The 26133-nt window shown below is 37.9% G+C and overlaps 1 protein-coding gene across 1 annotated transcript in view; it reads left to right on the top strand.

Moving 5' to 3' along the window:
* Positions 1-1301: 1301 nt before the first annotated feature.
* The window catches only part of sage (salivary gland-expressed bHLH), a 27866-nt gene continuing 3034 nt past the window's right edge, over positions 1302-26133 (top strand). The window contains exons 1-3 of the mRNA XM_089243241.1: positions 1302-2252; positions 17115-17283; positions 23619-23763. Of these exons, the coding sequence (XP_089099367.1) occupies positions 1667-2252; positions 17115-17283; positions 23619-23763 (900 nt within the window). The 5' untranslated portion in view covers positions 1302-1666. The remainder of the gene's footprint in view (positions 2253-17114; positions 17284-23618; positions 23764-26133) is intronic.

Here is a 26133-nt window from a genome sequence, read left to right as displayed (position 1 = left end):
ATGTATGCCATTTCTACGTCGAACGGAATCGAAATATTTACATCGCTCTATACTCCGGTGTGCTACTCAGGTTTCCTGCAACAACAACAAAAAAAAATTCCCATTCGTGAGAATAACTTTTTTTAAAACCTGTCCGATTCCTTCAATTTTTATGAATTTTTAAACTTACTTATATGTAAGAATTTAGGAGACACGATGTAATTACTCCAGATCAACACCACGTGCAAAATTTGTTCTCGAGTCATAGAAACATTGAAATTAAATTTGCATTAACACAAAAATTTTGTTCGTTATTTACAAAATTCTGTAAATGCGACCATGTCTCAATTTCTTTTTCGAATATTATTTTCTCAAGTTGCTTTTCTGAAGTTCCTTCCCAGAAAAGACCAGTGCCAAGGATCGCCTTGGTAAAGATTAATGTTCTTATTTTCCCATATAACGAATTGTTCCCATTTGGAAACTGGGCTTATACACTGTGAAATTTCAGATTTTCGAAAATGAATTTTAGTGATATCCCCTTTTAGCCTCTCCTTCGCCATTGTCAGCCGGGGCAAGCAATGCATTTTATCGCACCTGTGAAATGTATCAAGAGCAATTAAAGGGTTCATTTGGCATTACTTCCAGTCCAGCACTCTGGGCAAAAGACCTGCCCGCTTCCTCCTATTTGCGGTACTGGACAGAGGCGTATGCGAATCCCCCCCCCCCCACAGCACGATGATCAAAAACTAAAAATACTTGCTTAAAAAAGTTAAAATAAAACAAAAGAAAACACCTCAGTATTCTTTTCTAATTAGTTTTTGTTAATTTAACTTCTTTTGTTAGTAAATAACTTAAATTTCTCTGGAAGGGTTCCTCCAACAAAAAAGGAGTATCCCCCACCAAAAGTCGATCCTGCATATACCCCTGGCACATGCGAATCAATTTTGCAAGCTGTAGAATTTTTTCGAAATCAGCTGTTCAAACGCACGATACGCTCCTTTTCGAAATGCATGTGTCTAAGGATTTTCAAGAAGCCAAAACCTGAACCCAACAAAAAAAAAATAATTATGTAAAAATGCAGATATCGATTAACAAAATTTCAACTCAGTGCAAGTTCCAAAATTCATAAAATTTGTATAAACCAATCGCATTAAAATTCATCCAATCTGAGTGAGATGAAAATAGTCTTCTTTGGTGAAATATCATCCTGTGATCGTTCATTCGTTGAAATACACCGCATCAAAACAGGTGGTTGGTTACATAAGTGCCTTTTCTGGTGCACTAACTCCTCCCTCTTAGAGTAAAAAAAATGATAATGAGGTAAAATAAATGGAAAAATAAGCGTAAAAAAAACTCTCTCCCTTTATCTCTCTCAATGAGAGATGTAAAAAACAAGAGAGGAGTTTTTTCCGGACTTCTTTGGGAAATTTGTTTGGAAAAATGTTTTACTTGAATATTATGTTCCGATGACAGCCACCATCAGTTAACTTATTTGATCGTTATTATGATAATTTTCATTTAAAGTCTCTTCAAACACTTCCCTACAACAAGGTCGATATTGTTGCTTTAAGTGTATCATCTCGAGTGCAATTGCAATGGAATTTCGCACTGAACTGGAGCCTATCATAAATATCCTTGAACAAATTCACTAATAATTTTTATTGTATATTTTAATATCACATCGACAATGAACTTCAGTAAAGGCGACGATCTCATTCACTTCGAGATGGTACGACCCGTAGACGATCGAGAATCCGTGGTTAATGTTTCGTCGATTCCCTGTTGTGATCTTCAAGACACTACGAAAACCGAAACTTCTACGTACTCGCAAGATCCTGGGAAATATTCCGAATGCATTGTCTTCGAATCAGCGGACAGCCGGGGCGAGAATTCCTATCATAATTACTATGCGCCACTCACCATAGATGAAGGTTGTCACGCTTCTGTATCCAGCATCTGGAAACACGAAGATCAGAGCGGTTCATTCCAGCTCGAGGATGCAAAGCCGAACTACATCGAACTAAGAGCATGGTGGCCCAGTCCATCGATGACGTGTTCCTCGCAACATCAGCAGCAGCAACAACAAGCCATTACAGCGACGGCAGCTCTGAGTCCATTCCTTGCCACGACCTTCGACACAATTTCATCGGGTTTCGGAGATTACGGATCGACTTCCGGGACCAGCACAGGCTATCAAAATTCACTAATGCGGTGCAATCTTCGGACGAAGAGTGGCTACGGACACAGCAAACGATCTGGATATAGGGAGAGGGGTGAGTGAATTATTCCTATTCCTAGTCATATGTATTGTAGACTGTATTCGTCAATTATACAGAAGGAATTCCCCGAACTAAAAAAAATATATAACTTTATATACCTTTATCTTCAACGGCGCAAAACCGGAAACATTCATAATAGTGTGCTGAAAATGATGGATTACTCAAATTGTCGACTAACGTCTTGAAGTTCTTGCCGAAACCTTTTCAAGCCTTTCTGTATGTTCATATAATTACACAATTTACCCTTGAATAAGCCTCCAAAGAATGAAATCGGCATGTATTAGATCGTAGGCACTTGTGTGGAAGTGAGAATGTATATGTTACTGCCAAAGCCCGAAGTATGACTTTGACCAATCCGAGAAGTGGCCGGCCCCGTCACGAATCAGCCAAGAGGTTTGGCCAAAGTTTGAATCGCAGAAATGATTTGGACTTTGGCCGACCATTTCGCGTTGTGGCCGGAGATTCCTGGCCCATGGGTGGAGATACGGTGACGCCCCCCCCCCCCTCCAGCGTCAAAGGAGGAGCCGACAGATCTAATGCATATACGTATATAGGAATTGACATCATCATCATCGTGACCCCCAGTAATAATGACCATGCCCCCTCCTCCAAGACTTCCAAGTCTATCCACCTATGTCCTGGCCAAAGTTCGATGTAGGACGGCCCTGTAGGAGCCAAACCCAATTTTTTTTAATCGTCAGCGTGTGATACATGTCTGTATATAGCAGCTGTATTGGACTAGCTCCATCTGATCATTGATAATTTTTGTCGCACCACGGTCATTTTCTGCACACGAGGGCTAATTAGACTGGGACATACAATTTATTGTCGATTCCGAACGACAGGCTTGTTTTTTATACTCATCGAGAGGTTGGTGCGCTAACCCCTCGATGGGGGACTCCCTGCGGTAGCAGTTTTTTGCATGTGACGAGAAAAAAAAGAAGTGAAATTTGAGAGAAAAAATTATAAAAATAATTATATAAACATATAGTTTTACTATAGTTTTTCTGCCAAATTTTGGAGAGATAGAAATTATTACCGCATCGTGACTGCTGTTTGATAGGTTGCCATTGACCCCTTGCCGCATTTTACTGGCGAGCCGTTGATTCCAGAGATATACTTCCAGTTGAAAAAAGTATCCAAATAACGTGTAGAACGCAGATACGTCATTTGTGTTGCAAGGGCTTGTATAGTCATTAAAATATGGAAATTAACTTTTGATACGGATACCGTGTCCTCTTTAAAGCCAAATTAAAAATTCGCTTCCCTGTCTCTCCTGAGTGCAATATTCACAGAGATATCTGAATTCAAAAACCGTAGGAAATTTGGGAAAGAACAGCATGAATCAGGGAAAGAAGCGTTGTCCGTTAGTTTGTGTGTTTGTTGTTTTTTCCCCATCTTCCCTTGGATTTTCGAATTCCAATATCTCTGCGAATATTACACTTAGAAAAGATGGATTTTTTTTCGGCCTTAGGAGAGACAGGGGGAACAACTTTTTAACTGTGTTTTTGAGAAGAGTGTGTCAGTATAAAAGTTTTTTTTTGTTTTTGTTTGGATAACTATACAACCCCTTGCGACATGAATGACGTACAACTGAGTTCCATATATATATATATATATATACGTCATTTGGATAATTTTCTCTACTGGTAATATGCCTCTGGGACAGTGTTTCCCGAAGTGGGCAATATTGCCCCTCGTGGGCGATGGAATTGTCCAGTGGGGCGATAAAAACTAAGAGTATAACATAAGATCCTATGAGTTCATTTGAGTCGGGGGACGATGAGAGAAAAAAAATAATTTCTGAAGGGGAGAACAAAAAATTTGGGAAACTGTTCTCTAGGATCACCGGTGGGCCAGTAGAGTGCGACAAGGGAAATTAAGTACTCGCCTTTTATGTACTGAGACTAGTACTAATGGTGCCTTAGTGCCCGTAGGTTAGCATGGTTTTGGAAGGAACGATTAAACCACTGATGGAGTCTATGGGTGGTTCAGAATGTCCATCCTGAAGTTTTTGAAGTTTAAGACTTGACGGAACACTTTCATGTAGCTCCTTATTCGAGAATTTTCTGCATTGAGAATTTTTGTCGTTTCATGGACATTCTATGCAAGTTACGGGTTCTTCAATTTAAAGCGATTGCGACCAATCGAATTGATCCTGTTACTCAGGGCTGGTCCTAGACATTTTTCAAATGTGAGCGATTAATATTTCGGTGATAAAAAATCCCCCCCCCCCACCCTCTCCAGTTGGCGCCCTAAAAAATCGAGCCCTTCAATTGGCGTGCTTTCTGCGTCTGCGTAATTCACGGGATTCAATATTTGGCCCTGTTTTTACTGCTTAGAGTCGGCATCTTCACCACGGTGCTCCCTTATGTACCTAGAGTGCTCAATGCTCGTGTCCGATTTTGTGCTCGCGAGCACTTGTTCAACGTTACAGTTAAACACCTTGTACAAACTGCACTCAAGGCATGCATTCGTATGTCAAACTTGCCGTAATGGTGCTCTTCTTCTGGTACAGGTAGTGCTCGCAACTAGAAAAAGGTTGAAGACCTCTAGCTTAGAGTGTATGGACTTTCCACAGTAAATAAGTTTATGCTTGTGCGATCATCTTGGCTCCATCTCTCTTCCTCAAAGTAGTACTCTGTTCAGGGAATAATCTCAACAGGACTGAGCCGGTTTTGAACTTAAGAAACATCAGGAATATTCTTTCGTAAGTTAGGCTATAATGTCTTATTGATCTGTCTCACTCAAGGCCATTTAAACAGCATCAACCCAACAGGACCAAAAGGAATTTTTCTAGGCACCTTCCTTTACCTGGATAGAAATACTTGCTATCCAATTTACCTACTCACTGTCGAAAATTTGACCAGGTCTAATTTCCATGAGGCCTTTCTGCGCTTGAGGCTTCCCCGGGCAGTGCCCAAGTGGACCCTTGCGTTGAGATCTCTCTAACCTCACCCCTATAGCCATACAGGAATGTCCATTTGGCCTGAACATGTTAGATCAAAATACAAGAGCTCTTTCATGAATTTTCATTGTTGGCTCGACTGTGAAGATTCAAGAAATTTCTTAGTGGGGACGATTATTCAAAACCACGGAAAAAAAAACAAATTTCTGACATCAGATGATTTTTTAAAAATCTGTATTGGAATTAATGCTATACCTGTGAACCTGAAAGACCAGATGCATCCAAATTTCCATCGTTTATGCGATTTCGAAAAAATAATGCTATAGAACAGTGATTCTCAAACTGTGCTTGCTCCGCCAAAGATTTTTTGGTGCTCCGTGAAGATATTGGTGCTTGAATGGCAGAGCATTTTTTCAAACCTCAATATGTTCGTATGAAGCACACAGCAAAATATGGCCGCTTTGGTGGTCGAGTGGTCATAATGACGGACTCCATCACGAAGATCGGGGTTCGAACCCCACCGCCGCCACAGTGGTGATCGGCTGAAATTAGTTTTCTGTGATTCCCAACTTCAAGGCATGAATACGAGCTTATCTCCCCGTTAAAAAGTCTCGCTACAGAGAGCAACAGGCCTACACAGTGATAAAAATTTTCAATCATTACACTTCAACATAGTTAGAAAATTTGTTTGGCAGCATTATATACAGAAACAAACCCCGTTAGGATCACAACAAGGACCCGCACATTCCAACATGTACCAATTTGTCAGAAGTTCCGCGAGGAATATGGACGAGGTGCATGAATGGTTCAGTAGAGCAAAAATACGAAAAAGATTCCTTCACATAAAACACTTCTTGGTGCTTCTCCGAACTCTTTGACACGGCCTTTAATTTTTTCTCTTTTAAATTCTTGTGTATGTATTCAGGAAGATTTAACTTTTTTCCGAAGCATTTCACACATACGTACTAGCATCAATGCACCTTAATTTTTTCCCAATCACTTCCTGCAAGCATTTTGGAGCTCCTCAACTGAAGTACTGTTCATGATGTCATTTAGCCCATGGGCCGCTACGTTTACGTCTATATACATGGGCCGAGATACGGAGAGGGCATGGGGGCATCGCCCCCTCCCCCAGCGTCAAAGAAGGAGCGGACTGACTATATGTGTATATATATATGAATTGGCATAATCATCATCACATAACCCCCCCCCCCCCCCCACCCAGACTTCTCCATCCAGACGAGTCTATTTCCATCTGTGCGTCTACAAATCCCTCGCCATTAAGATCCCTATTCATTTGGCAAAAAAAAAAGAAAGTAAAAAGTTTGTAGGGAATATATTATATAGTGGGGCCTGCTTTTTTGTCACAATTGAAAAAATAGAATGACCTCGTACGCTTGCTGGATCTGGGATCGCCGTACTTTGTATGTAAGCATTTGCTTTGCGTCATTTTTGAGATTTATTTTTTGGTAGGAGATTGTGGATTACCTCGACCCCTTCTCTCCACAGAGAGGAGGCAGACCTATAGCATGATACTTCACTTATATAACAACAACTTGCAAAGGCTTAATTACTCATGAGCAGCAAAATACCGAGTTTTGATCGCTCCTGACTTAGGTACGCTATTTTTTCGCTCTTATGTCTTCATAAACATCGTTCATAACCAAGTGTGTTTTCCATTAACTGAATGCCTTCCTACGACCTAGAGTTGTTGAAATGTTTCATCTATCTTGCTTAGATTTCAAGATAGCATAAAAAGTTCCTAATTTTTTCACCAGGTGGTGTTCTAACCTCTCATCATTTGGCACGTACTCATATTGCGCTACCACTAAGCTACTTTCATGATTCTATCTGCCACATTTCAGGAATTATTCAAGATAATGTGAAATTTTCAATGTTATTTATTTCTCCCCCTTCCCTCCCAAATATTTATCTTTTATTGCTCCCGGACATCCCAAAATGATTGTCAGAGGCATGCATGTCACTATACACGAGATCTTCAAGTAGTCATAACTTTTGAATGAATGAAGATAGAGCGATGGAAGAAGTATCCAGGCATATTAAATTGGCCATGCGCTACACGGTAATAACAAGACAAAAGCCACCTGGTGGAAAATTCTTGAACTTTTTTACCTTGACTTGACAAATTAATGGGTTTTGAACAAAATTATAAGTCAAATTTGTGAAATTCTGTTTGATGAGACGATAATATTTAAAGCTTACTCAGATTGCGTACACTGACTGTCAAATTTGTTCTCATTTTACATCATCCTTTACTACTACTTTCAACCATGCATATCTCGAAAGTATTTTTTTTTTTTTAATGCAACGGGATGAATTTCTTCCGGCATAAAATTGAGAGTTGCAAATTTAACCAATCAGCATTTTTTGACTATATAAATCGCATAAAATCATTGATTTTCAAGTTCCTCCAAATTATGAATTTTTAGACGCGTAATACTACTATTACAACTAAATAGAAGCAGTTATTTTTCCATTTGTAACTACAATTTAATTAATTTTGGACACTCTCTAAATCTCTTTCCGAACAAGAGTGAGATATCTAAGCCGAGAGAAGATGGTAGAAGTATATTCGAGCCTTCCTTTCTCTGTTCTTCCTTCATCGAGACATTTTATTGGTCAAACGGGGGAATATACAGTATACATATATACACAGAGTGTTCTGTTAATGGACCGACAAACTCAGAGGGTTATTAATACGCATCAAGAGGAAAAAAAATTGCAATGGAACATGTCGCAAACAACGTTGAGAGGGTGAAAATCGCGAAAATCGCATGCTCGATGTTGTATACCCAAGGAAGTGGATTGGACGCGCGGGACCCGTTGCTTGGCCTCCACGTTCACCGGATCTCAATCCGTGTAACTTTTTCCTGTGGGATCGCCTTAAACCACTCGTTTATGCGATGCCTGTAGACAAACCGGACGATCTCATATCGCGGATTGTCGTCGCTGCTGCAGACATCAAAAGCATACTTGGTATCTTCGAGTGCGTCAGGGAATCGTTTTTACATCGTTGTAGACTGCGCAATGACGTCAGCGGCCGCCACTTCCAACAACTCTTGTAATAATTAATCAAATGAATCTTTTTGTAGTTATTATTGTTCTTTTGTCGTTCCAGCGTGACGTCGAAACCTGCATGCGTTTTTCACCCTCTCAACGTGGTTTGCGACACCATGTTCCATTGCAATTTTTGTTCCTCTTGATGCCTACTAACAACCGTCTGAGTTGTCGGTCCATTAAAATAACATCCTGTATATATATGAGAGAATAGGGACTAAGGAGGCAATGAAAAGCCTGCCTCCTCTTATCTTTTATTCCCCTTGATTTCCTAAATGTTAAATAAAGGTACTGGTTTCAGAGATTTATCGCTGTTACTCCAATTATATATCGTTCAAATTTGAGATATCTATTCATAATTCTCTGTGGCACTTTAATGTACCAAAGATCGTTTCAGAGCTTTTAAAATTAAAGCTCCGTGATGGAATTTTCTCTTTAAAAAGTGCTCCGTGATGTGAAAAGTTTGGGAATTATTGCGATAATATATAGAACACTAGTTTCTAAAAAAACAAAAATTCTACTTCTTTCTCTCTAAGTTTTTCTCCCCCATCATTTTCCAACTCAATCTAACTCATAAGATCCTGCATAACACCCACAGTTGCTACCCCTCCGAGACCATATTACCGCCTCCAGGGAGCGGCGATATTGTCCACTTAGGGAAACACTAGTATAGAATAATGCTTGGAATCGTACACGCACTATGATGGGTTTTTTTTGACAGATACTAATCAATAACCAAATTTGGATTGGGTCTGTGTAATTTTGAACAAGCAATACTGTAGTTGAACGGGAGATCTGTGGGTGTTTCCGAGTTTGCTCCGTCAATTCATTACATTGTTCAGACAAATATCGCATAGGTGTTTTAGAACTGTGTTCTTCAGCCTTTCTATAACTGAATGAATGAACGCCAGGATTCTACCACCAGACTTATCCCGTTGCGGAGGTCTCTTCCAGCTCAGCTTTATGGCAGAGTCTGGAATAAAGTGTGTGTGTATCTAACAGTCTGAGTGCGTATCTAGTGTCTGATATTTCAGTTCTGCCATCTATATATCAAATTGTGAGTGAAGTGCAGCGATTGAATATTTGTATCATTGTATGCATGTTGCTCTCTGTGACGAGACTTTTCAACGGCTCGCATTCGCTCCTCGAAGTTGGAAGAACAACAGAAAACAAACTTCAGCTGACCACCACTGTGAGCACTCGACCATCACAGCGGCACCTTTCTACAACTGGGAACCGGTGAAGGTACGTAGTTGAACTGGTGGATGCAGTTGAAAATAATGAAATTTTGTGGACCGCGCGAAAAACAAACAGGTGAAAAAATAAATGCGATAAATAATTTATGGGCCAGCAAAAAAGAAATATACAGGAAAAATATAATTTATGGATCAGCAAAAAAATACCGTAAATAGGAGAAATAATTTGCGGTACGGCAAAAAAAAATGCATTTCTATAAAATATGTCTAACTGTTTATGTGTGAAAAACGTACACAGTGATTAATCCAAGGAGACCAAACCAGATATCAGTGAACCCTAAACCTCATAAAAACATTTTATGCAAACTTTCATATACCTAGCCCCTAAACAATATAATAGTTTGTCTCAGTAAATCTACAAAATGTTCAAAATGAGTACACTCATAAATAAATAGTATATATATGGGACGCATAATTAGTTCACAGACCTACTGGTAACTAAGACAGAAATTAAAACCAATATAGAGATAATATTTAATTAAGCTCTTTATGATCACGGGCGTAATATTATGTTCAAACACCAGTGGAATAAATTCAAACAACAAATAAGTTCTCTGCATTTTCTTTCCTCTTTCTTCATCATTGCAGAGCTTTAAAGCAACCCTATTATCAGGATTTTCTATTTTCTACGAAAATCGATTTTTCTTTCCCTTCTTTCTTTATAATGAATCTTCCTACTATATACATGTAAGAGCGAAAGAGAACACGTAGAGTGGGGGTGAAAAGAGGACTCAAAAAATAAAACTTTATCTATATACAGTTGAATCCGGTTATAACGAACTCCAATTCAACTGACAAATCTTAATGACGAAATTTCGTTATAAAGGAATTCCAGATTTTTACATTGTTCCTATGTTAACTTATCTGGGGAATTGGAAAAGTTTTCGTTAAAACGAGATTTTCGCTATAACGGTATTCAAGATATACAGAAGACTGGATGTTGTGAAGATATTTATTACTTGAGATGTTAATTTTTTAAGGAAGGAAAAAACTCATCTCTGCCTCTACCGGGAGTCGAACCCGGGTCAATCGAGGGACCCGGGTTTGACTCCCGGTAGAGGCAGAGATGAGTTTTTTCCTTCCTTAAAAAATTAACATCTCAAGTAATAAATATCTTCACAACATCCAGTCTTCTGTATATCTTGTATTAACAAGTGGAGAGCGACATTCATGTCATAACGGTATTCGTTAAAACAGGAATTGACTTTATTATATGTTATGCTATTTCCTTTTATATTTTTCCTCCCCTTTACCCCCCCCCCCCCCACCCCCCACCACCATCTTCTTTTTTCCAACATGCAATTAGGTTAAGACAAGGTTACCATATTCATCACCGATTCATTAAATAGAGAAGAGATAATCCAAATTTCTTGCCAAAACCTTGTATGTAAAGATGTAAAGTAGTTAAAAGAAGTATAATGCTTTGCAGACCGGTAGGGAAATTCTCTCGGACCACGGGTCCGCAATCAGCAGTGTGTGTGTGTGTGTGTGTGAGAGAGAGAGAGAGAGAGAGAGAGAGAAACGGTTCTCTCCCAGCCTAAATTACCGAGCAGAGTACCATAGGTTATGGCATTCGTATAAGAGATCAGTTTCACTTATTACTTGATCCATAAACCTCGAGAGGCATTTCAATCACTTTTCCCACACAATGTACTACTAGTTGTGTAGCGTATTCTTCTTTCAGACAGTTTGATTGGTATGTATCAATTCCGTCACGCTCGAGGTATATCGCGACACGTGGCGAACGCGTGTTGCAGCTCACATATGGCTCGTGCATGGTATCCTTTGAAAAAGCTGTCGAATAAAAGTGGCAACTACCCGAAGTTCTCTGGACACTGAATTCGCAGGTTTTAGACTCCTGTGTGTGTGTGTGTGTGTGTTTTTTTTATCTCTCTCTCTCTCTCTCTCTCTCTCTCGATACATGAATTTTTTTCTCTCACTGCAACATGGTCTCTGGCCTGCACCAGATGTTGGCGCAGGTGTGCTTTGCTTGTGGTATACCACCACTGAAACACATGAAAAACGGTTTATTTAATATTACGCCATTCAGTATATGATTCTTTTCCATTCTGTCTAAACTGCTTTAAAACTTGTCTGGACATTCATTAATAAACTTTTCGTTGGTCATGTCACTATGCATTAAACGAAAGTTACGCTTACCGGCTCGATAGAAGAATGCGGTGTCGCAGAGCTTATCGAGGTACGTTTTTAATCACCCGATTATGTTTCTTGTTTTCGAGTCATATTCGAATATTTTATATATCTACTACGGTTGAACCGAAGTTGGGCAAAAATTTTTAAATAGTCCCATTAATTGGTAAATAGTTTGAAAAAAAAATTTCGTAAAAATCGAAGGAATTGGTATACTTTATGATGTTGCAGAAAAAATGTAGCTCAAACTTTTGTCAATAGAAGGCTATGCACGAAAGCAAATCACTGGTAATATGCAAATCATAGTCCCATAAAGTGCAGGGTGCATAATTTACTGCTCATTTCTGAATTTTCCTGTTACTGACGCTTGCTTAATGTTTTCATTGTGATGTTAACATTGCAGGTGCTGATACAGGTGATGTGTCGGGAGGGATGAATTGTGTAAGTTCTTTGAATCATCCCGTATTTTATGGGGCAGGCAAATTTTCCCCATATTATTCGGCTCTTGGGGAGGACAATTGTGCCCCCCCCCCGCACTGGATCCGTGCCTGGGCCAGAGGCAGATATCTTCAGCTGCGAATGAAGTCAAGGTAGACATCTTTAGCTGCGAATGGAGCGGAGACAGGCATGATGCAGGGTGATGAGCCGGGGAATCGACTTATTATGTAATGTTGGATCTTCCCGTATTTTAAGGATCAGACAAATTTACTCCATATCATCCGCTCTTGGGAGGAATGATCGCCCCCTACAGATCTGCACTTGTGACATTGTTGGATACATTAGCACTTGGTTAAGAAAGGTTCAGGTCCAATGTACTCCTGCGGGGCTGGTTTCCCTCTTTCGACAAAAATTTTCTAGCACTTCTGTTTTTTTGTTTTTTCTGCACCAAAAAAAAAAAAAGACTCCCTTTCGTTGAAATAAGTTTTTCGCAAACCGCATTCAAATATACAAATTCCTTCAATTTTTACGGAAATAGTTTAAAATTTAATAAAAATTGACTGAATTAAATTCGTATATAGTTTAAAAATTCAAATATATGTGGGTTACCCTATGTATAGGAATATCATATTTGAGTAGTTTTTTGTTTTTTTTTCAAACAGTGCCTCTAACGTGACTACAGCGTGCTTGATAATGAGCTAGTATGAAAAATATAAGAATGTCGAGACTGTGAGCAAAAATATAGACCTAATATACCGATGTGATTAATTTTGAACACAACTGTATTAGTAATTATTATTATAAACACTTTATTATGCCAAAACTTTTTTTTTACATTATTATGGTAAGAAAGGGGGAATAAAAATGTTATATGTGTAAGTAGTAATTATACACAAAAAAAACCCCCGGATTAACGTAGAAATATTTCGAGCAGTATGTGTGATAAATATCTGCAATAATCCTACAGGAATTAATTTTGACATTATTGATGCTATAAAATCCCCCAGTAGACGAAAAAATTTCAAAATAACATTCTTATTTTTTCCAATTTTTCTGAAACACATTAATATAGAATGTCTTATCAATTATTAATTAAGAATTCGATAATAATTATTAATTCACGTGTTACTTCAAAAGTTATTAGCAAAATAAAAATACTTTGGAAATCCATTATACTTCTCTTAGCTCTATAGAACGCACATAATACCGACTGAATATACGGTCTTCATTCTGAATAAATATTTAGAATTGATTTTCATGATGATAATAACGTTGGTCTTAATAAGTTTGATCATCTTCTGCAACTGCATGATCTATTTCTACGATACTTCCCTTCAAACAAGCTTTGACCAATTCACGAAAAGGGGGTGTGGTAGCCCAGGTCGATAAGATACTCACCTAATAGTACCAAAGGGTGTTTAGAGGTGTCGCGAGTTCGATACCCGGTTTGTCCTTGTCAGAAAACTTTCCTTTTCTTACATCCGAGAAACCAATTTCTGAATTTAATTTACAAAATAATTTATTATACTTTTTCAGATCAATCTACTACCCACTTATAAAATAATCGGATACAGTGAAATATCTGTTAATACGATGTTTCCTCTGCTTTCATGAGCTTGAACCATTAAAATAGCGTTAAAAACTTGGTGCCATTGTAATGTATTTCTAGAGTTTGAATGTGTAGGAAACAGGGCTGGGTAAATTGCCCGACATGCCCATGGCATGTAAAAATTTCGACCGGGGACATACAGTTTTTTATATGCCAATACATTCACTTAGTTCGATACATAAATTTTCTAAAAGCACTGTATATTCCAAAATCTTTAACGCTGATATTTTCGGAATGACGAGAGGCATTGATTTCTACTTGTGATTTTCCAAAGATTTCCCGCGCTTTCTTTTGGAGTCATTTGTATACATTGAACATTGAAGGACCGGACACACAGCGCTTCCCGTCTCAAGGAGATATCGAAGCATTCCCGAAAGATGGGTGCATCCGGAATTTTATTAAAAAATGAGTATATGTATATATATAGATATATCTGTATGAATTTGTATAACAGAATAACAAGTCCAATTACAGGAGTATAAATCAACGGAATAATTATGATGAATCGTGATCTAAGAATCGAAATCTAAATTGATATTATAGCATCCTTGGCACGTTGTACAAGATACATAAACGATACCTACGATACCTACTTGATAATCAAAGTTCCGTTGGTGGCGGTCTGTCCGCATTCGTTGGATGTCACAAGTTATAGTCGTGTAGACCGTACAACGACAAATCGATGTCATGTTTGCGTCACGTGGAGTCCTGGTCCAAGTCATTTGTATACAGTGGATCCCGCTTATAAAGTTCCCACTGTACGTTTTCCCCGCTTAGTACGACTTATTTTCGTTGCCCAACTTTCACTATTACTCATCGAAATTTCCCATTTAAAACGTTTTCTCTCACAGCTCTTTTATTCATTTTTTTCTTTTTTGAAAAACATTACAAGTCGGATCGACTGCATTATATTTGTCTCGAAATTATCTTCTGGCTCGTGATTATGAACTAATTCCGAATTGTAGATTTCTTGTACCATTTTCATCGGCATTCCTATTTGTGTTGTGTATTATTTTCCTATATATATATATTTTCTATACTTGCTCTATTTCCGCACCAATTATAATCAATCATTAAAAAGTAATAGACACAGCTTTTAGTTACTTTTCATTTTTTTCCATTAACAGTAAACTTTTTTTAATGCCTATTTTACACACTTTTACTGACTTCTTGTCTGCCTATTTCGACCGTTTTTAAGTGCCTAAATTTCCCGGCTCTATTGATAAAAGTGATATATGTGAATATAAGGAGGAAAATGAGTCTACGTTTTATGAACAATTTTTTTTGTTCATGGTCGATTTCAAGTGCAGAATCATTTTCAAATAAGATAATTCTTTTTTAATCATCCTGTATACGAAAATCAAAGACCATACACCTCTCGCTACACTTCCATCTTGCATAAGAAACACTAAGTACATCAAAAAACAAAATAAATATTTATATACAATAATATTTTTTAAAAAAAGTTGAGTATCGTTAAACGTCAATATCGCCTAATTAAAACTGAAACAAGCGTTCCGAAAAGTGTTTTCGGGACAGCACATTTACTAGAAAAAAATCAGAATGTTTCGAAAAACTGGGATGTATGGTCAGTTAATGTGGAGGAGGGGGGGGGGTTGCCACAATAAAAAAAATTTTGGTCAAAAGGGGGTCGCGCTTCAAAAGATTGGGAACCACTGCTTTACATACAGTATACTACGACTGCTTTACAGTAAATACTATACTACGCATAACTCCCATCTTCATGAATAAACAGTATATAATAAATAGTCAGTTTCAATGACAATGCGTCAAAATATGGGCACTAATAAGAAAAATAAGATTACTAAAGCCAGGTTCATAATCACGATTGTTGTTGTTGGGGGAGGGGGGAAGCAAACGTGATTTTGTCGCTCCTCCATTATTAAATTTAATGATTTTAATAGTGTTTTTTATTCCCTTTAAATTTGCCACCTTGGGTGTTGCCCCCCCCCCTTGTTCCGGCCCTGATAAAGCCGTTTCACCACCTTGACACGACCGCATCTCTATCACGGGTAAAATAACTGGGAATACGCCTCATGAAAAACCCTAACGGTGCTCGGGGTCCAAGTTTAAGCACATGGTTATTTTCATAGTCATTCGATCTGAAAACTCTGTCCCAGTTTTAACAGCTTATATGAAGTATAAAATGACTATGGTGCGACAAACTCAATGGGATGTACGTGTAGCAAACGTGGTGTGCTTGTTTCTGAAATACTCTTCAGCGTGATACATGTTAAGGCAGGGATTACACTATAAAAGTTTGATAAAAATTTATTTATAGAACTTGAAAAATGAAACGAAGAACGAATGTAACCAAGTTCGTTTTTTAAGCCTATTGATCTTTTTTTTTCAAGTTTTGTATACAATCGTTTCTAAAACTTTTATAGTGTGATACACACACACAGGCCTTAAATGCAGCAAAACAAGCATTAATATAAAAGAATTCCATACTTTTTTCAATCATATAATTTTGAGTTTAATTGCCGGGATTACATTATAAAATTTTGATAAAAGATCTTTTACAAAACTGGAAAAATTCAATCAATAAGCGCATCGGTTACTTTCGAGCAAATGCAACCGGTGACCTTATATATATTGGTTGAATTTTTCGAGTTTTATCAAAGAGTTTTTACAAAACTTTTATAGTGTAATCCCGGTCTTGGCCGAGATTACACTATAAATACTTTTAAAAAATTCATTTATGAAACTGAAAAAACGCAACCAATAAGCGCATAGATTACATTCGTGCGAATGTAATCAACAGGCTTATTGGCTGCTTTTTTACTCAATTTTGTACAAGATCTTTTATCAAACTTTCTATAGTGTAAAACCCGGCGTACACTATAAACGTTTTGTAAAAGTCCTTTTTAAAACTTGAATTTGAGTAAATGAACCGAAATAAGCTTATTGGTTATAATGTATTTGTCAAGTACAACCAATTTTTTGGACTTATATAAAACTTTAAAAATGCTACCAATATATGAAACTCATCGGTTACATTCGAACGAATGCAAACGATAAGCTTATTGATTGCATTTTTCAAGTTTTATTAAAAGAACTGTAAAAAAACTCTCGCAGTGTATACAATACCGGCCTTATACTCAGCACCTACCAGAGATAGAGATCTATCTTTAGGAGGTGCTGCGTTACTCCACCACCAATGTAAGAACTATTTCTTATAAGCCGGGATTACACAATAAAAGTTCTTGTATAAAACCTGAAAAATGCAACCAATAAGATTATCGGTCACATTCGAACAAATGCAACGGATAATGTTATTGGTTTCTTTCGTCAAGTTTTATAAAATAACTTTTATTAAATTTTTATAGTGTGATTCCGGAAATATACAAATTTATAAATAACCATGGTTATTTTTTTTTTTTCGTCGGTCATAGGTGAGAGAAGATGCTACGGCGGCATGTCCAGAGAAGAACAGAAAAAGAGCGCTTGCGATCGAGAGAGGAGTCGAATGCGGGACATGAACAGAGCCTTCGACTTGCTCAGGCAAAAACTTCCTTGCTGTAAACCACCTGGAAAAAAATTGTCCAAAATTGAGTCACTTAGGTGAAATAATATTATACACTTTTAATTTAGGTACTTCGGAAACCACGCAATTTAACCTTCATATTAACTTATTGTAGGGTTGCTTCAACCCAATGTTTACCGATACGCATGGCCCACCACATTCTGCAGGTTAGGATCTTCGGCGATCCCCAGGGCAGACTTTTCAAGAGCCCCCTCAATAGCCAATTTATAGCGTGAAAAAACAAACATGATGAGAATCGTCTCTGGCCCTCAGGGCTGGAACCCTGTCAGCCTCAACCTTGGGAGGAGGGGGGAGGCATGCCCCAATATGCGTCTATATATACATATTTTTTATCGATGCGTGATTCACGTATCAAAATTAAATTTTAATCCTCCAAATTTAATTGAGTGGAAATACTCCTTCAAATTTTAGGTAATTTTTTCTTCTTAATAGAGGTCACTTCTGTTTTTCATTTAAAAAAAACTATCCCTCTCTTTACAATAAAAAACCCATTAAATTTTGATTGCTCAACCTTATGGAGAGTGAGGGCCACTTCACTGGTTTAGAAACGTGTTGAGGGCCACTTGAGTCATCTGCAAATGTACCGCGAGTTACTCAGGTAATCTGAGAGTGTGCCACGGGTCACTTGAGTGATCTGGGAATGGGCACACAAGGCACTTGAGTAATCAGAAAACGTACCACGAGCTTGTTAAGTGAACTGGAGGTATACCGCGGGTCACTTAAGTGATTTAGAAATGTGCTGGGATCGCTTAAGTGCCACTCTGACTAGCATTCTTTAACATGTTGCTCGCGAATACTGTGTTGACTAGTTGAGCAACCGCTGAGAGTGCTCAATATTTATGCACGCTGTGAATGTATGCATAACCGACATTCCATTCAAATTGCGATTTGGGATTGAGCTAATCAAGTTGAACAAAAGAGTTCTGAGTTGAAACAAAAACCCTGAGAGATCAAATAGATACTCTTCTTCTGATAGAATAGATATCATCCATAGATGGATGATAGGCACAAATATGCCTATCATCCGTCTGGTAAGTGCGGCCCTATTTTAACCCTTTCTCTCCAACAATTTCAGTAGTCTTGCATAGGAATTGTATTTCAACTCGGGTACTTTTTTGACACTTCTTTTTGCAGAAACATTCTTCAGATTTTTTTAAATTATGACATACATACGGGTCGGGGTAAGTAACTCATACATTATATCACTCGTGTAGTGTCTTAATTTTTGTTTGGACATTCAATTTTTGGCATTTTTCAGGGGAAAATATTTGATTTTGAAATTTTTCGCGGCATGCCGGTTGAAAAGCTCTGATCTAAAGCAGGGTCTTCAACGCATGGCCCGCGGGCCACATTTTGCCCTTCGAGCTTTTTGTCATGGCCCACCGATCATTTGCAGAAAATAGTTGAAAACATTAAAAAACAATTAATTCTAGAATTGATGAAAGAAATAATTTCTGAATTTTCGAAACAAAATAATTTCAGACTTAATGAAAAAATAACTTATAAATCGATGAGAGAAATAATTTCGTAATTTCTGATAGAAATTATTGCACAATCAATAAAAGAGTAGATGCTTAATTAATGAAAGAAAAAATTACGAGATATATTGAGAAGGAAAATAATTTCGGAATTACCGAAGTACACTCATGTCCATAAATTAAGGATAATTCAGAATCACACGGAAATGGAAATCTAAAGTAAAAATTTCACCTGTAGAATTATCACACACATCTGCAAGAATGATATGCAAATTTCGGGAAGCCACCAGATGATGCCGATAGTACGTCACAATGACGAGAGTGTAAGAGGGGGGGGGGGGTATATAAGGAATGGTGGCAAAGAAGTAAAATTGTTCACAAGAGTTCTGTAAGGCACTCAGTGCCATAAGCGAATAGTTATGCCACAGAGGACGCATGTGGATGATTTTTTACGTGGTAGAATTATCGGCCGCCTGGAATGTGGGCGTACTCAGATGGAAGTATCCGAGGAACTTGGAATTGCCCAAAGTGTCATCTCTAGGCTTTGGCAACGATTCCAAGATAACGGAAATGTCAGTAGACGTTACAGTACAGGTCGCCCCCGAGTTACAACGCCGAATGAAGACCGGTATTTGGCAGTAACTGCCAAAAGAAGCAGACGGAGCACAGCATCCGACCTGTCTCGTCAGCTATCTGCAGCCACAGGTACCACAGTTTCAAGGCAAACCGTGTACAGACGTTTGGGAGATATTGGTCTATATGCTCGCAGGCCTGTCAGATGTGTTCCGCTCACGGCAACTCACTGTCGGCAGTGATTAGCCTGGAGTTACATGCAATGTGGACATCGTCACAGTGGGCTTGTGTGATGTTTTCCGACGAGTCCAGGTTTAGCTTGCAGTCTGATTCACGTCGGACTATTATATGGAGAACGCCAGGTACCCGTTACCACCAAGACATCATTGAACGACACCGTTACGGTGGTGCAGCATTGCTCGTTTGGGGTGGAATTTGCTCGTTTGGGGCAGAACAGATCTGCATGTTCAAACCGGAACCATGAAAGCCCAAATTTATCGGGCCATCATTCTGGAACAACCTGTACGTTTGTTTAGAGGTGCCATGGGCGCAGAATTTGTGTTTATGGATGACAACGCCCGTCCTCACCGAGCAAACATCGTAAACGAATGCCTTGAATCTGAGGATATAACCCGTATGGAATGGCCAGCATTCTCACCTGACTTGAATCCGATAGAGTATGTGTGGGACATGCTTGGCCGACGAGTTGCAGCCCGTCAACCACCTCCTACATGTGTACCGGAACTTTGGAGAGCATTGCTTGCTGAGTGGAGGGATCTTCCCCAAGATCAGATCGATAATTTGATGCTCAGCATGCCTAGGCGTTGTACGGACTGTATTTCATCGCATGGGAGACATACAATGTATTAACCATCATACCAACCATGTAATAGTAAGTTTTTGCAAAGGAGATATTTATTACAATTGCTCCAGGGAGCAAAAATCGTAGTTTTTATGAATGGTATCAAAAATACACCATTGTTTTTGTTCTTTATCTTTTGTTTAATAAATGGGTTTTATGAATAAATAACGTTTGTTTTGTTTCTGAACCTTTATTTGCCGGAGCTGGCATTATCCTTAATTTATGGACATGAGTGTAGAATAATTAAACAATAATTTAAAGTGATTTTAAATTAGAACTAATATCACAGAATGAATTAATTTAATTCAGCAATTAATAAAAAACTTTTTCAGAAATAGGGAAAATCAAATTGTTTCAAGCCAATCGAAATTGATTATTAATACAAGAAATAATTTCAGAAAAAATAAGAAAATAAGTCTTCAATTATTTTTATCCCTGTTTAACCACGCGACCTTCTAACTTTAATATAGGCAGTGGTGGTTTAACACGGGGCCCCAACGGCCCTTTCTAATATGTCACTAAATTACGAGTTGATGGCCCGCGGGCTTCGTAAGAAGCTTCAATATGGTCCTCAGTGTCTGAAAGGTTGAATACCCCCTGCTCTTTAAAGCGTAATTTTTCCTCTTCGATTCATAACAGCTTCACGGCAGAATTAAAAAGTTGATGGCATTTTCAGCCACGAGTTTTCGATAGCTCACGTCAATGTGAATTGGTTTTCTGAATGTTTTTAACGTAAAAAAATAAAACAGAGAGGCCGATGTATGTATTTATTATCATTTTTGCGAACGTGTCTTCAATCCACACCCTCCATCATCCAATTTCTCAACCTATTGTTTGCTTCATATCTTTCACCGCCAGCAAATTTAACGTTTCCATTGATGAGTCTCTTCCTATTCATCACTAGCAGATGGTTTGGCGTGGTCCTCGGTGACATACAGGAAAATGTCACCACCTGTTGTTACGCGAATGCATTACGAACAATCCCACCAACACTACTAAAAAAAAGACAAAATAAATTGTTATTTTCTTTTCGTAATAATTAACTTTCTCCCTGGGATTAAATGATATCACGCCAATTTTTCCCCTAATCACTGCCATCTTAAAGCAGGGGTCCACCCGGGCACTGCCTGGGGGCTTTGTAAAAATGAGAGCTGGTAAAAATTGTTGACTAGTTATGCAAATTGGTAGCCAACTAGGGGCCTGAGAAAAATCACTTGCCCAGTGTCCTCCCATGATACTATTGAAGAAGTATCCACGCCTACAGCAGGGCCGTCTTAAGAGCATAATGGACCACCGGGCCAAGTGATTTTTCTGAGGCCTTACCAGGCAAATTCTTGAAAACTTCAACCAGATCTCGTTTTTGTGAGGCCTTTTCTCTTGAAGCCCCCCGGGCCGTGCCCGGGTGGACCCATGCCTTTACGACTGCACTGGCCCAAAGAGCTTAGTAGCTTCAACTCCGTGGAAAAAACTATTCTGAGGTGTAGATAGCACAACACTAGCTATTTTAATGGTAGATTTTGCGTAGCCACCCCTCCAAAACCGGTTTTGCGCAGTTCAGAGTGGCGACGTGCGTCTGATGTGGACCCGACTTAAGACGGCACCTGCCCGTACTTGAAAACGGGAAAAATGCCTCATTTTTCGATTAATTTGACAATTTATAATTTCAAAAACATGACCATCCACATCCAGCAGCGAATCCCTAGTCAAGAATTTTAAGTGGATCTCCAGGTGAATTCTTTTAACCTGCTCCTGACATTTATTCTCAATTAAGTTTTTTCCCCTTAATTTTATTTCACTACAAAATTAAGAGAAACATTCAGACACCCATGCTAGAGTCCTGTCAGGCTTCCATTGGCGGAGTGAATGAAAATGCACTTAGATAAACTGCTTCTAAGGCCGGGATTACACTATAAAAGTTTCATAAAATTTCTTTCATAAAACCTAGCAAATGCAATCAATAAGCGTATCGGTTACATTCCTTGTATGTAACAAATTGGATTATTGGTTGTTGTTTTTTCAAGTTTTATAAAATAACTTTTAGTGTGTAATCCGGTTAAAGAAATACTTTAACAAAATTAATCAATACATTTTTATAATTAATTCCCGCCAGTTCATTGTTTGAATTATGCTTGTACCATATCACATAGTTTCAAAAGTGATAGGGCCTGCTGATACTTGGAATAAGTCACATAAAAATTTTCGTAGGCTCGTATTGCACTATAAAAGTTTTATAATTATTATTTTATGAAAGGAAAAAATGCAGCCAATAAGCGTATCTAACCGATACACTTATTGGTTTGTTTTTCCAAGTTTTATAAAAGATCTTTTATCAAACTCCTGTAGTGTGACCCTTTTATAATGTGTTGTAAATTTCTTTTGCTAAATAAGTAAATAAATAACTCCGACCATAAAGACTCGTATAGCACTAATGCAAGTTTCAAATCTGTTAAATACTGAACTCGTTATAATCGAATTGTCAATAATCATTTTCACGCACGTATCCAAAGATAGATCGTCTATACATATTCGGTACAGTACTAATTTGAAATATACTGCATAGCGCAACTTATTACAGTCGGCGCCGCTTATTAGACTCACGGATAATGTTATCTTTCATGTATTGCTATCTTTTTCGCAAAGTACGAAACGGACCAATATCATAAACATGGGAAAAAATTCGTTTATAATTACAAGTACTTCGGTTCATGTTATTATTATATTTTATTTTTTTTGTCGACAGTTTTTTCTTTTTTGCATATTTTGAATCTAAGGTTGAACCAGACTCATTTTTCCCCATTATTATCATCAACCTGCAGTTCTCATATGTAGAAGGTCAGAAGGCTTCTTTTTTGATAAAAATTTCCGTGCTCGGTTCACACAATATCTTGATGATTGGGCTGTATAATAGCCGCTCTGATTCACGTACATGTACCGCTTCTTTTGCAATTCTTTTCCTATAATAAATGCCTTTCCCTCAGTTCTTGGTCAGTTTCTTTCAACTGACTACGTTCATAGTTCCTCGGTGGGAAGACTTTCACCAAGGAAATCTATGGAACGTATGGTATCTACGTTACATACCATGTACTGTATTATAGAAAGTATCGTAATTTGTGATGCACATTAGACGGTCTCATTCTGAATCCTCACGATTTCTGAATTTAAAAAAAGGATTTTAGTTAAAGAAAAAAAAATATCATGTAGGAAAAAAAGCACGATTCAACATTTTGAAACCGATGGTAAGGGAAAGAAAAACTGAGTTGTCCCGTTGGACCAAGCGGGAAAAATGGTCATAGTACTAGACTTTTATGACATAGTTCACTCAGTTATTGTTATCAGAAAGTCTGTCTCCCGAAGTGACACATTTCGCGGCGTGCATTGTATAATAGAATCTCGACGTTCATATTTCATTGTTTGACACAAAACTAATTTTCACTTTCAGATTTGCGATTAAGTACATTCGACAATTGCAAGCTACGTTAGCCGCACCACCGGGTACACCGATAGCTTATCTGGAAAGGGATTTTTCCAATTATCCAACAACTCACTGGTCATGTTCTCGAAATTTCTACAGGTGGATGGTGCAGGTAAGTACAGTAGAACCTCGATAACTCGACTAGACGGATAACTAGACATTTATTATTCTCATGACTACAGGACCGGATTAAGACGTTTGGAGGCCTTAAGCACTTGAATGGTTTTGGTACCCCCCCCCCCTTTCCCCCTGTACCAACAAGTATATTTTACTCGATATTGAATATATAAATGAAATTTTATATTTCAGAAGTAACTAGGGCAGAATTATGATTTGAATATTTTGAAGCACGGACATTGAAAGTCTCTCTTTTTCTCCCTTTCTTTTCTACTCTTGCAGTTTTTGAAAATATCTCTTTTGGAATATTTCTTTTGTTTTTGGAATATTTCTTTCATTACTAGGGAAAGACTAACGTGTGTTGACCCAAAATTGCATTCATTTCTATTTTTGACGTCAACGGGTCGTATATTGTATTTTTTCGCATGTTGTATTTTTCGCCATTTTTATTTCAATGCAATTTTGGGTCTACACACACGTTGGTCTTTCCCTAGTATTATCTCACCCAAAAGGTAATTCATTTCTGTTTTTTCCTTTCGTGTTTCCCAAAAAGACAGATCTTAGATTTTTAGATTTTTTTTTTCAACATCTTTTAAAAACATTTAAAGATATTTTCTCCCATCGACTGCTTTGTTAGGATTTCATAAACCAGCTTCAAAAACAACCACTGAGTCTTAGCATGGCCGACATTACTCACGGGTACCTTATTTTTGGTGAACCCCAGTCATTGGGAACCTGCTCTTTCCGATACATTTTTGAGTTTAATCTGTTTTAACGTTTCTTTTACTTCTGCGGTGGATCGAACTAAAAAGCGTCTTTATACCTATATTTTAGTTCTCGATCGAACCACGAAAGAGCAGCTCTAAGCTGTGTATGAGCGTACTGGACTGAACGATTCGCAGAGAAAACCGTGATTTTTGACGCATATAATCTGGCTAGGAACACAGCAGCGAGTTTTCGGGGTTGTTTTACTGGTGCGGCTTATACGCCAGATGAGCGCCGAAACTGTCTCAAGCAGGTAATAACAATTAACGATAAGATAACTCCCCTGAAACCACGCAGTCGATCCACCAATGACTCATAAAGATGTGAGCATTTTTAAGTTCACGTCCTTATTTTGTAGAACTTGGCGTACTCTTAATGTGATCTGTTTGCAATTTGCGACAGTTAGTATGCAAATTGATAGACAGGTATTTTTAGCTAAGTGGGGCCCTACAATACTTAATCATTAAAAATTACGATACAATATAACCACATTCTAATCAAATCTTCACATTTTTCTGATAGACTCAATCACTTCAAAAAATTGAAACCTTTTTTGGCATACACAGATTGCTTTAAATTTAATTCCCCCCCCCCCCCCCCGTACAATTATTGACTAGAACAACCTTCCATCAAATTCTGTAGACTGTACTTCAATCTCTGATTTTGTATGTAGCATCAATCGCCTATGTCAAATACTCCTTGGCCAAAACAATATTGTATAAATATATAAATAAATAAATAAAAAGACTCAAGATTACTTTATAGAAATTTCACGAAATCTTATTCCATAAACTCAGCATTGACGTATCTCTAATTTGCAATATTATTAGTTTTTCTGCATTTAAGTCATCCTTTTGATGAAGGTCTTCAACTATCAATCAATCGAAAATGATTTTCTGCCAGATGCTTGATGCTAGAAAAAAAATTGTGCATAACAGAAAAACGCATTTTGAGTTTTTGTGGTGCCCCTTTTTTCCTGATCCCCTAAGCACGTGCTTATTTTTCTTAATGGTTAATTCGGCCCTGCAAGTTGGTATAATACTTAATTCATGGAAAGAAACCTCTTTAACTCGACACAAGATAGTTAAACCCCGCTTAAGTCGACTACGATTCGCATTGTGTGTTATTACAATCTAATTTTTCGAAATCGACCGTGGGTGGGCCAGTTAAAAGATTTTCACATTTTCTCTCCCGCATATTTCTTCTTCGTTTCATTTTTTTTTGGTCGAAAATACTTCTTCATGCCTTGGGGGAGGGTGATTTTCCACTTTTTTGTAGCCTCGGAACTCCAAGTTGGGATCTGTGTTGTTTACAAGTACAGCGGAAATTCGGTTAACTAGCTAATTCGTTCCGCGAACGTGCTCGTTATTCGAATCAAACTCCCCCATAGGAAATAATGGAAACACGAATAATTCGTTCCACAATTATTCATTCACAAAAAATGACTAATAAGAACGGCATTTAATCAATAATACAATGCAATAATTATAATATATATAATTATAATAATATATATATAATTTAATAACGCCGTAAACAAACATGAGATACCATAATGTACACAAATTAACTTACTCTAAACAACGAGAGAGAAGAGGAT

The sequence above is a fragment of the Pholcus phalangioides genome, unplaced genomic scaffold (assembly GCF_987345545.1).
Source record: "Pholcus phalangioides strain wild (caught in Gottingen) unplaced genomic scaffold, Ppha-v1.0 ptg000015l_1, whole genome shotgun sequence".
NCBI classification, from domain to species: domain Eukaryota; kingdom Metazoa; phylum Arthropoda; class Arachnida; order Araneae; family Pholcidae; genus Pholcus; species Pholcus phalangioides.
Note: the sequence above shows the minus strand (reverse complement) of the source record. Positions and strands in the feature narration are given on the sequence as shown.